This window comes from Cottoperca gobio, chromosome 22, assembly GCF_900634415.1.
Source record: "Cottoperca gobio chromosome 22, fCotGob3.1, whole genome shotgun sequence".
NCBI lineage: Eukaryota > Metazoa > Chordata > Actinopteri > Perciformes > Bovichtidae > Cottoperca > Cottoperca gobio.
The window spans coordinates 21687826-21701423 of NC_041376.1; the positions used below are offsets into that span (position 1 = coordinate 21687826).

Sequence of the window (13598 nt, forward strand, 5' to 3'; positions counted from 1 at the left end):
ATCATTTGTGAGATGTTTTTCTTCATATGGAGCAGATGTTAGTCCGTCTGCATGCGCCGCCGAACAGCTGATATCCGCGTGGAGAGCGGGCATCAGCTGTTAGATTGACACTTGATCTGAGCCAATCGGTGCTTCGTTTCGATATCTAAAGCCATCAAGGCCAATCAGTGTCCACCTGATAAGGAAGTGCCAGCCCTCTTCTTCTGTTGATAGACTGAGCTGGAGCAGCTCAGCCTCCTGGTGATGCTTTTATTGTGTAGCCAATGAACTGCTCGATCTTTAGACATTTGACACTTATGCTTTTATTTTTTCAAATGTTGTAATCTTTTTCATAATTGTATATATTAATTACAAAATAAATAATAACACATAAATATTACAAGACATGTATTTGTACTTCCCTTACTTTGTGTCATTACTACTGGCAGGGATAATTGGGTATATAATAGTTATTTATGAGCAATACAAATAATATTTTATTAATAAATATTATAATATGTACACATGCACAGCTTGTGTACGCCTGGTGTTACTCTTAGAAAAATATGTCTAATAAATTCAATTTAAATACATTCAAATGTTATCCCTTTTATCTGAAATTGGAAGTTTTACTTCATAACACTTGGTGCTATGTTTTTATTGTTTTTTCCAGTCCATACCTACCAGCTATACCCATCTTCAGGCATCTTTTTCAACAACAAACTTCAAGCGGAGTGTATTTTCTTAGAGTTCTGTATATTCAGACCACTATTACTCAGTGCCAGAAGCACTTGGAGTGATTAATCAATGTTTTACAAGAACAATAAGAGAGTTATCTTTAGAATAAGACTAAAATCATGCATCTGGTGCAAATGGTTGAAGATCAGCTTTCAATTTACTTTGGGTATTTCGTTTGTAGGTATTTTTCGTATTTTCGAGTAAAGTCCCCCACACCTTAAGAGGTTAATTAAGAAAAAGGACTTTTTATATCTTATTTAGATGTTAAAGATTACGCAAAAATGCCGCTTCAAAGTGCAATTTATGTCCGCTTGCAGATTGTTTCCTTGTTCATTTAATAGTGAAACATTTCCAAAGCAGTCCACCACTTGGAGAAATGCCTCCACATCTATAATTACTGGCCACACATTCAATTACACGCAGCTGTAACAGAGGAGCCACGTTGACATTGATGGCTTTTATTTGACCACAGACAGATTTCTGTTTCATCATCTTGTCCAGCAGCTCTGATGTCTGTCCAAAGGGGTGCCGCACGGCACTCGCTCAGGGCCCGGCCCAGTTTCACAAGTTCCACCTCTCTGAAGCTCAAAACTCAGCAAAGAAGCTGTAGGCACCTTCCCAAAGACATACCAATCTCTTGCCAATGTATGCAAACCGCTCTTGCCTTGAAAGTTTGCTTTATCTCTCCCTACCATGACAAAGAAGTTCACTTTTTTGTATCTCTTATTGCACTCGCATAACCACCCCCTTCTTTTTCCTCCCTGAAGTCACAGCATTAGAATGATTTATAGAAGAGTCCATTTTGTTTTCAGTTCCAAACGCTCAAATCAAAGTACCATTGCAGTACTTTATCTTGGTTTATTGGAAGCCACTGCATACTCCCCTCCTGGTCAGTTAAATGTATTTAAGTGTATATTTAGATAAAAAATAGTCTCTGAGCCGCAGATTTCATTGTTTTCCTTGTCAGTGATGAATCTCTCTTTTTTGATAGTTACTCGCGGGGAAAAGAAAAATGCAGGCTCGGCTGCACTGTTACTTGCTCTGAAGAACACAAAAACGCTCAAAGTAAGACAAAGGACCGACTCTAAAGAATCTGAGTACTCTACCTTGTTTTGAAAGTACACCATATGCAGCACATTCACTATTGTGGTATGACATTTAAATAACATGTCAAGAAATATTTTGGTCATTATTTCAAATTTTCCCCCCGGGGTATTGCCCAAAAGCCTGGAATGTTCCCATCAATTACCACCACTCCCTTCTCTTCCCCGCTCGCAGTGAGGACACGGGGAGAGGTCACTGGAAAACTTGTCTTGAGAGACTTGAAGTGTATTCTAAAACACACCGTTCATGGGGTCTACATGCAAACCAAGGTGACGACGAGGCATGCTTATGTCGGCAGGCGTTTCAGAATAACACACAATATCTGCTTTTCCTCACTCCCATGCACACTCAACTCAGCAAACTCAATGCACTTCCATGTTCATTGCAGTCAGAGGAAAGGAGAAAAAACACAATACACAGAAAACATGAAAGCCCACCTTTGTCTAAATCAAGTAACAATACCTTGCTGTCTGTCAGGCCGACACAAAAGCCTTTAAGATGCACCCTGCTGTTTCTAAGATTCTCAGAGAAAGCATCTGTACAGGCGGATGTCGTTTTATGATTTATGCCATGAGGACACAGTATAATGGAACAATGGCCAGAGTCCTTCCATAGAACAAAGAGGGCTGCAGGAGAGCTCCTGAATTGTGAGATGCTGTCACTTATTGCAGGTAAAATGAATGGAGAGAGGCCAAATTTGATTTCCAGGGTACAATACCTTTGTCAGGTGTTTGTTGGTCATCACTGGCAAATCAACACAGCCTTGATTAAAGATGGACTCAGCAGCTTTGGAGAAAGATTGTTGATATTTGAACTCAGCACTAACAGAAAAAGGTATTGTCCCCTTGCTCCCCTTGCCTACATTCATGGCCTTTACTTTGTCCTATGCACAAGCCCAAATGCCCCCTGCTGTTATAGTATATATACGATGGAATAGAGTTGTGTGGTTTGGTCCGAGCCACTTTGTCTGTTTCCCATTTACAGACATACTATTTGACAAAAAGTGAATTGGAATCGCTGACTGCACCTTTCAGGAACACAAACACCTCCCATACAAAAGAAAGGGCCGTGTCTAGATTGTAACTGTTGATTTGCAAAACTATGGCAAGATGGTTTCGGTCCGACGTTGACCTTGAATAGTTCAGGTTAGGCAAAGGTTGTCGAGCAATGACTCTCAAGTTTTCACAAATAAAAGGTTTCTATCTAGAAATGACCCGAGGTAAGGGTTGGCGGAAGCTTGTTTTACGTGGATACATGCTGTTGTACTGATCCTAACTCATTCCCACATACTTAGTTATGCATGATGAAGCAAACAGAAAGTGGATATAATATTAGTTGTTGGTTGTTTTAATGTTTACAGTGAAAAACATGAGATTTCAGATGAATAACACAAACCTAACTTGGAAGATTTTCAACACACGCACACACACACACACACACACACACACACACACACACACACACACACACACACACACACACACACACACACACACACACACACAAAACACAAGGAGGTGTGTTGTTTTCAAATTCAGCCCACTTCTTTGGTCATCACAACTTTTGAGTTTAACCTCTATCTGACTTCGACACACGTCCTTTTAACTGCTTTCCACCGAGGCTACCAGGGGCACTGTGTGTGCTTCCTTGCACCCTGCGCATTAAAACCTTCTCTCTTATGTTCTGGGAGATTGAAAGTGTCCAGCGTTTTATTCAAATGACACGCTGCCTCACCGGGTGCCTCTTTTCTCTCTCCTCTATCTCCTTCCCTCCGCCCCCCCACTCCTTCACATTATTTTTGAAGACAACTGCAGGCTAGAGGATAAGAATCCCGGTTGCGGTGCTTGCCGGCACTTCCTCCTCGGCCCTGATTTGAATAAAGAGCTTTGAAATTAAGTGGACAGGCCCCGTCAGAAAAGCAGCGGTGCGCCTTTAAGAAAGCCACCGAGCCCGGGTAAATTATTTTGATTGACGGTACCAGGACATTTTTTACTTGCTGGCTGATTTAATTGCGAGTGCCAGGGGGCATCTTCAGGGGCCAGGTATCGGCATATCCGTTTGATCTCCTCTAGCTGTCTCCCGATGGTACCGGCCACCCGGGCACCAAGGGCCAGAGGGCAGACGAACAAAGGCAACTCTGTGTCTGTGAGCCTCTCTCCCCTTCGCCGCCTCTGAAATAGAATAAAAAAAACAAAGCTGTGGAATGGGCAGCCAAACGTGTGAAAATGGATTTCCAAGCTCATTTGATGTTAAGTCTTTAGTGTCAAGAGTGGTATATTCATTGATAAAGAGACGAGAGGGGGAGAGGTAGGGACAGGGTAAGGTGGAGATGGTGGGGTGTAGGGGAATGAAGGGAGAGAGAGCAAGAGAGTGTTAAGGCAAAGAGAGCGAGTGCATCTTCTGACAAACAGCATTTCTTTTTCATTTCCTGGATGGAGGAGAGGTGTGGACTGGGTTTCAAACGGGAGGGAGGATTAGGGAGAGGGGGCTTAATGAGAAAAGGATCCCTAGTCAACGGACAGGCCCTGTCAAAAAGAAGAAGCCAATACTCACTCCCAAAAGCCAAGCCAAGCCCCAGCCGGCAAATACACACACACACACACATCTACACACACCTCCAGACCCATCCATTTCTCTTAAATCCCATCAACCAAAGCCCAACACAACCCTGTATAACCTATACCATTATCTCCACCAGCTGTCTGTCTCATAGTCGCTCACTCTCAGCAGAGTAAACCAGTTAGAGAGCCAGTTGTTATCAGTCCAGTACTCAATATGAAGAAGAGTTGCGCCACTGTAGCACCACATCAAGCCTCTGCTCCAGATTCCTCTTGTCTCAAACTCAATCCTGTTGTTTCTCCATCTCTGCTCCTCCTGCAAGTTGTGGATTTATTGCCGAAGATCTTTATACAACACTAGCTCTGTCATATTTTCTCCATCTGATGTATACCAAAACAACGTTGAAATGCAATTACAAAGTATTTAGCATAGACTGAATGGTGTTTTACTTCAGCCCAGCTATGTGGTTCATTGTGCCACTTTGTAAAGGTCTAAAGATACAACACTTCACAGTGTAACACCAGAACTGGTTTGTAAGCAGATGTGATAAAACAGCACAACATATCTTATATATAATGAGCCACATGAACGTCATCAATAAACATTTATTAACTGGTGATACAAGTCCTTCACAAGCAGCTCGGAAACTGTTAAATATAAACACTTAAGAGTCTTTAATATCCATTTTATCATGTGCTCCAAACTCTGTATTATTGTTTATGTACTCTTTATATATATATGGCATTTACACAGAAAGTCCTGTGACCGTTTATTAACTAGAAATTGAGAAACTTAAGGTGGCACAACCCAATACATGATCTCATTAAATACAAATGAAAGCATTGGTGATTTATTTATTCATCCTTTATGAAGCCATTACTTTGAGGATACAAGGATAATTTATTTTCATTCTACAGGGTTGCACAATGAAAAATGCTGTTGTCTTGCATTTGCTACACCATAAAACAAGACTAAACTGTAGTCCATTCCTGTAGTGCATTTCTTTTAAATTTGCATTTGAAGGAATGTAAAAAGCAGCAACAAAAACAATGTCAAGTTTTCTGGGCCGATAATACGGCCGGTCTCTTAACAATATAAGGAGTTTGAGCATCAAACATCATTGATGTAAACATGGAGTCACTTCCTGTCCGGTGCGGCAGCTTCATACGGCATGCCACTATGAAGCCAGGTCTCTGTCAAGATGTGGACACAACATCTTAGTCTCTCCCATCGGGGATGCATGGAGAGACGCAAGGAAACCATAGGAAAGAGAGGAAACAAGGAACTGTGTTGTTAGAGAAATGAGACGTTCTTTTGAAGCGTCACAAGAAGCGACGTCCGTTTCCGATGTCAGCGATCACAGCTGATCAGCTGTCAGTCGACTTTAACAGCTGTAGAGACTTTTGACCGACAGTTTTTATTAGGCTTAATGTTTCAGGGACAATTCGTAATTCATATCAAACCCGATGCTCAGCAATAATAAGCCTCACATGTGACTGAATGGAGATAATGATACATTTAAATGCAAGTGCAAAAAATGTTTCTTGCCGACAGAGACTCTTCGACTCTTTCTAAATGTAATTGTATCCTAATAAAAGAAAACAATTCCAATATCAACCTTTAAACTTATGCACTTGAGTTGATCTGTTCTCTGTGTTTACTGTGGTATGAAACTGCAGTTGAGATGTATCGATCAGTCCGATCAGCTGCAGCGTCCGATCAATAACTGATATCCAGTCAGGGGGCGTGTCGGCTGGTAAAAGACTTCTGTGAAGGATGCTCTCGTGTATCCTCGCTCGTCAGAGATCGCTCCTCACTCCTCCAAGCAGAAATAAGAGCTTTGAGACGGTCTTCAAGATGGCGCACCAGAACAAGGCTCAAGCGAGACTTGGGCTGTACCCTTTGTTACCTTAGCTCCCATCCCGTCTCTCTCCCTTCCCAGGGCAGTCACTCCGCATTCGCTGGCGTTTTGTCCAGCAGTTCTGGCTGGAAGATGCTGTGGACAGTGATTGTCTCAAGGTCTGCTGCACTTAATCCACTCCCTGCCCTTCCTTGTGTGTATCTCTGTCATAGTCCATACTTACTCCAGTAACAAAGACGCAAAAGCAACAAAAATGTAGCAAAGTTCATGAGAGCAAAACTTATGAAGATTAATTATGTAATTAATGATCTACACGCTGAAATTAAAGTCTTATTATTATGTGAAGAATAATAAAAGAAAATAAAGTGTGATGGCTGAGAAAAGACTTAAGGGAGAGAGTTTAAATCTGGATGTGCATGTAAACATGTTCTCTTATATGCATTTAGAAAACTTGTCATCAACATTATGCATGACATGTATTGACATACAGTACAGCTGTGCAGCTGGAGGCTGTCACCCACAGTGTGTGTTGAGGAGGACAGGACCCTGTTGTTACCTCTTTACTGGACCAACACTATTGATGGATATATAAACGCTCAATATATTCTACACGCTGATAAAGAGGACTGAGAAGACCCACTGGCACATTGAGCTACTCAGAGCTGTATCTGTCCCTGTTTAACTGGATTTATACCAATTGAACAAACACAAATCAAAGTTTATGATTTTTTTTAATTAAGAAAATCAGTTTCATCTGTGTTTATATCATTGTTTTGTTTTCTTAAGATCAGTTTAGTTCAGTTTTCTTTATTGTCCCACTAGGGGACATTTGACTTGCAGCAGAGCACAAATAAACAACAACAGAAAACACACTATAATACAACGATAAAAGAAAAATCTTTAGAAATATCTGTTTTTGTAGGCTTGGATAAGATAAAGAGGTGCAAGGTAACATATACCTTTTGTGTCTTTCTTGCATTGATGTGGATGGAAGATCTCCACCTGCCTCTGTGCATTGTGGACCCATGTTTAGAGACACTGGCTTCTATAAAATTATACTTTTTACCATGTAAAATACACTATTTTCTCAGGATAGCAACCCCTGGAAGGGCTGCTGGACGTATGACATTTGAGGGACAGATTAAGATGTATATTTATGCATTGTCTTTAAAATGAATTTGTTGCAATGGTGCACTTGTTAAAGGGCTTGTTTGTATTTTAAATTTGTCCCCACTCTCTACTCAAACACTGCTTTCTCTCCCTCTATGAATCCAAGCAGCGTTACACTCCCACTTAATTGACTTTGCATATAGAGGCCTCTCTAAACTGGGATAATAATTTCAAGTTAAACCTCTAAACTTTGCATAGGGAAATCAAGTGCAAATCCTAGAAGGGGGCCAGACCTACATTTCCCATAATGCAACTGGTAGCATATTTTTGTGAGACGTTCCCGGCCCGGCTAACACTCAGGAGCAGGCTCTACACACTACTTAAGTACCAACATATAGAAGCAGTTCACTGTTACAACATCAACAGAGGAGCAAAGCTTCATCCATTAGTGACATTTCGGCGGGTTTGTCGCCACAACCCTGCAATGTGTCGTCAACCGTCTGCTGCCTAACCCACGCCGCTCCTCTAATTCCCAACAAGCTGATTTCCGTCCAAGATTATTTAACCGAGGACCTGCATTGTTTATTTTGTTATATAAGTCAATAATCTTTTCCCTCTCCTCTATTCCCCAGATTTAGCTAATCTGCCTAATTACAAATTAGCATTCTCTACATAGAAGACCCACATCTCAGAGTTAAGACCTAGGCTTCCAGGGGACGCTGAATCAGCTGGCTATGGCTGATGCTGTGTCTCCAAAGCACCAGTGAGTCAGTCAGAAATGCAGGAGCTTCATTCTTATATTCTGTAGGGGTCATGATCATTACTATACATATTGCTTTAACTGGTTGACCAGATTACGAAAAACTACACGAAGCAGAAACTGAACTATCATGTTGTCATTCACCTTCTTTTGAGACATGTGTGCATCGCGTTAGCTCACTAATGTTTGAATGGAAACAAAACATATCATTATTGATTCATCTCTTCACTATATATTTTTTTTTTATTCATACAATGTCAAAAAATTCAGGAAATGTCCCATCAAAATGTTCCAGAGCCCAAAGAACAAGGCTGGATTACTACCCAGGTGAGGCAGGTACCTGAGGGTCCCAGACTCCAGTCAGGCACCACATTGTATCTTTTCGTTTGTGGCAATATAATTAACTGCTGTAGGATATAAAGGAAGAAAAAAACTCATCTGGCTCCTACAAGGGCCTCTAAATCAAAATCAAATGAAGAAGATGTACCTTGTTGACAGCCAGGTGCAGTGACTGTGTGCAGTCTTGTCCTCCCTTTGAGGACGCCATGTTGTGGACACTTGTGCCTATAATGACAACTATATATATATCAAACCTGCTCATCAACAATAAAGCACAGAATTGTTGTGTGTATAAATGTACTTGGTGCATATTCCTAAATAAATGTTTTCACTTCAAACAGTATTTAATACCTGGGCCCTAGCGGGTTAATTTAGCTAATGTGACAGCTTCACATTATTTGTTTAGTTTAACCAACAGTCTATAACAAACTTATTTCAGCATTGAAATCAATACATTTCTTCAGTGATCATGAACTGCAACAGATGTCCAGTATCATGGTAAGAGGGTACATTATGTCTCATGGAATTTAAGTGCGATTATTTTAAGTTTACCTTAATGGATAAATAAATGCTAGGACAAACTGCCAAGAAAAAAACGTGACAATCATGTTTAAAGAGGCCGTCCGGAGTTAGAATGTGTTCCAGCAGAAACAAGTTCTTCCATCTTCTTGCCCTCCAATCCAGAGTCGAGGGCAGCGGGGCAAGAAATAAACAGATTTGAAAAAGCAATCAACAGTGTCCCCCCCCACCCCCAAACCCCTCCAACTGATTTGCATCTGATCCCCAGATCATGTTTTATTTATCAGTAATCACAACCAATCAGGGAAGAAATTAATCAATGAAGGCGCAAGGTAGGAGTGATATCCGCCATCTGGGGGTCGCGCTGATCCCTCCACCCCCTGGCAGGCACACACACACACACACACACACACACACACACACACACACACACACACACACACACCCATCCCGAGCATGTACACATTCACATTCAAGGTCCAACACAGATAGATACACACATGTATGCACATACACACATTGGCAGGGAGCAGCAAATACATGCGGTGAGAAAAACACACACTCACACATGCGTTGACACACAGGGCTCGACAACGATAAAACCCAACATTATACACACACACACACTGAAGTTCCCTTTCCGCTGGCTTGTTATAGGCCCATATTTAGGTGACTGATATTTTTCTCTCCCCCTACCAATGAGCTCCAAGCAAGTCCATATGGCCCGGATCAAAGGTGTTGCTGGGTGCATGCTTCTGCTTTATTGCCAGCCGCTGCTGTTAATTAGGAAACAAGATCACAGGCAGTATTAAAATCCAATTAAATTGATATGAACAGATTGCCAAGTGATGTTCGCTAATGTATAATTGAGCACCATGCAAATTTCTCTGGCTGCCTTTTGTTTTGTCTTGTCTCTGCCTCTATCTCACCGGCCCACAATGAGCAACTGAGCTTGAAACTTTTCCTCTTTCTGTCATCGCCGACTGAGAGATAAACAAGTTAATGCCCTGAGATGGGGGTATGGTTTTAATCAGTTAAAGTGATATCCTTCCCATCATACACCTGGGGGGCAGTGGGGGCCAAACACTGTCGTGGGAGTCAGACCAAGCCTGTCTGGACATGTACCCTTGAGAAATGTGTGTGTCGTCATACCCATACTAGTACATTTGTATTGCAATAAGATAAATTATGTATATATATATATATATATATATATATATATATTTGACAAATATGTATATATGTAGAGCTATACTTTAGTACAATGGTTGCCAACCTGGGGGTCAGGACCCTCACAAGGGGTCACAAAAATAATACAAGGGCTCCCGAGAGAGTGCAGTGATATTGACTGTAAAACATAAATACTATGTTGACGTAGCCATTATTAATGACGTATACCTACGCTGCCCGTTGCCTCTGCAAGCTGCCCGTTGCCTCTGCCCGTTGCCTCTGCCCATTGCCTCTGCACGCTGCCTCTGCACGCTGCCTCTACACGCTGCCCGTTGCCTCTGCCTGTTGCCTCTGCACGCTGCACGTTGCCTCTGCACGGTGCCTCTCCACGTTGCCTCTGCACACTGCCTCTGCATGCTGCCTCTGCACGCTGCCTCTGCACGCTGCCTCTGCACGCTGCCCGTTGCCTCTGCACGTTGCCTCTGCACGCTGCCTCTACACGCTGCCTCTGCACGCTGCCCGTTGCCTCTGCACGTTACCCCTGCATGCTGCCCGTTGCCTCTGCACGCTGCCTGTTGCCTCTGCACACTGCACGTTGCCTCTGCCCATTGCCTCTGCACGCTGCTTCTGCACGTTGCACGTTGCCTCTGTACGTTGCCTCTGCACGCTGCCCGTTGCCTCTGCACTATGCACGTTGCCTCTACCCGTTGCTTCTGCACGTTGCCTCTACACGCTGCCTCTGCATGCTGCCTCTACATGCTGCCCGTTGCCTCTGCCTGTTGCCACTGCCCGTTGCCTCTGCACGTTGCATGTTGCCTCTGCAGGGTGCCTCTGCACGCTGCCCGTTGCCTCTGCCCGTTGCCTCTGCCCGTTGCCTCTGCACGTTGCCTCTGCACGCTACCCGTTGCCTCTGCCCGTTGCCTCTGCACGCTGCCTGTTGCCTCTGCACGTTGCCTCTGCACGCTGCCTCTGCACGGTGCCTCTCCACACTGCCTCTGCACGCTGCCTCTGCACGCTGCCTCTGCACGCTGCCTCTGCACGCTGCCCGTTGCCTCTGCCCGTTGCCTCTGCACGTTGCCTCTGCATGCTGCCTCTACATGCTGCCCGTTGCCTCTGCCTGTTGCCACTGCCCGTTGCCTCTGCACGTTGCATGTTGCCTCTGCAGGGTGCCTCTGCACGCTGCCCGTTGCCTCTGCCCGTTGCCTCTGCACGTTGCCTCTGCACGCTACCCGTTGCCTCTGCCCGTTGCCTCTGCACGCTGCCTGTTGCCTCTGCACGTTGCCTCTGCACGCTGCCTCTGCACGGTGCCTCTCCACACTGCCTCTGCACGCTGCCTCTGCACGCTGCCTCTGCACGCTGCCCGTTGCCTCTGCCCGTTGCCTCTGCACGTTGCCTCTGCACGCTGCCTCTGCACGCTACCCGTTGCCTCTGCTCGTTGCCTCTGCACACTGCCCGTTGCCTCTGCACGTTGCCTCTGCATGTTGCCTCTGCACGCTACCCGTTGCCTCTGCATGCTGCCTCTGCATGCTGCCTCTGCACACTGCCTCTGCACGCTGCCTCTGCACGCTACCCGTTGCCTCTGGTCGTTGCCTCTGCACGCTGCATGTTGCCTCTGCAGGGTGCCTCTGCACGCTGCCCGTTGCCTCTGCACGTTGCCTCTGCATGTTGCCTCTGCACGCTACCCGTTGCCTCTGCACGCTGCCTCTGCACGCTGCCTCTGCACGCTACCCGTTGCCTCTGCTCGTTGCCTCTGCACGCTGCACGTTGCCTCTGCACGGTGCCTCTCCACGTTGCCTCTGCACACTGCCTCTGCATGCTGCCTCTGCACGCTGCCTCTGCACACTGCCTCTGCACGCTGCCTCTGCACGCTGCCTCTGCACGCTGCCTCTGCACGCTCCCGGGAGAGTGCAGTGATATTGACTGTAAAACATAAATACTATGTTGACGTAGCCATTATTAATGACGTATACCTACGCTGCCTCTGCACGCTGCCTCTGCACGCTGCATGTTGCCTCTGCACGGTGCCTCTCCACGTTGCCTCTACACGCTGCCTCTGCACGCTGCCCGTTGCTTCTGCACACTGCACGTTGCCTCTGCCCATTTCCTCTGCACGTTGCCTCTACACGCTGCCTCTGCACCCTGCCCGTTGCCTCTGCCCGTTGCCTCCGCACGCTGCATGTTGCCTCTGCACGCTGCCTCCGCACGCTGCCCGTTGCCTTTGCACGTTGCCTCTGCACGTTGCCTCTGCACGTTGCCTCTGCACACTGCCTCTGCACGCTGCCCGTTGCCTCTGTATGTTGCCTCTGCATGCTACCCGTTGCTTCTGCCCGTTGCCTCTGCACGCTGCCCGTTGCCTCTGCACACTGCACATTGCTTCTGCCCGCTGCCTCTGCACGTTGCCTCTACACTCTGCCTCTGCATGCTGCCTCTGCATGCTGCCCGTTGCCTCTGCTCGTTGCCTCTGCACGCTGCATGTTGCCTCTGCAGGGTGCCTCTGCACGCTGCCCGTTGCCTCTGCCCGTTGCCTCTGCACGTTGCCTCTGCATGTTGCCTCTGCACGCTACCCGTTGCCTCTGCATGCTGCCTCTGCATGCTGCCTCTGCACGCTGCCTCTGCACGCTGCCTCTGCACGCTACCCGTTGCCTCTGCTCGTTGCCTCTGCACACTGCCCGTTGCCTCTGCATGTTGCCTCTGCATGCTACCCGTTGCCTCTGCATGCTGCCTCTGCACGCTGCCTCTGCACGCTGCCTCTGCACGCTGCCCGTTGCCTCTGCACGTTGCCTCTGCACGCTACCCGTTGCCTCTGCCCGTTGCCTCTGCATGCTGCCTCTGCACGCTGCCTCTGCATGCTGCCTCTGCATGCTGCCTCTGCACGCTGCCTCTGCACGCTGCCTCTGCACGCTACCCGTTGCCTCTGCTCGTTGCCTCTGCACACTGCCCGTTGCCTCTGCACGTTGCCTCTGCATGTTGCCTCTGCACGCTACCCGTTGCCTCTGCATGCTGCCTCTGCACGCTGCCTCTGCACGCTGCCTCTGCACGCTACCCGTTGCCTCTGGTCGTTGCCTCTGCACGCTACCCGTTGCCTCTGCCCGTTGCCTCTGCATGCTGCCTCTGCACGCTGCCTCTGCCCGTTGCCTCTGCATGCTGCCTCTGCACGCTGCCTCTGCACGCTACCCGTTGCCTCTGCCCGTTGCCTCTGCACGCTGCCCGTTGCCTCTGCACGCTGCACGTTGCCTCTGCATGCTGCCCGTTGCCTCTGCACACTGCACGTTTCCTCTGCACATTGCCTCTGCACGTTGCCTCTACACGCTGCCTCTGCATGCTGCCTCTGCAGGCTGCCTCTGCAGGCTGCCTCTGCAGGCTGCCCGTTTGCCTCTGCCCGTTGCCTCTGCACGCTGCATGTTGCCTCTGCACGCTGCCTTCGCACGCTGCCCGTTGCCTTTGCACGTTGCCTCTGCA

General features: G+C 46.6%; 1 protein-coding gene across 1 annotated transcript; it reads right to left on the reverse strand.

Moving 5' to 3' along the window:
• Positions 1-12541: 12541 nt before the first annotated feature.
• On the reverse strand, positions 12542-13243 carry LOC115027760 (octapeptide-repeat protein T2-like). Its single transcript, XM_029461245.1, has one exon. It carries the CDS (start codon positions 13241-13243, stop codon positions 12542-12544), a length of 702 nt encoding a protein of 233 aa, XP_029317105.1.
• Between the last annotated feature and the right edge of the window lie 355 nt (positions 13244-13598).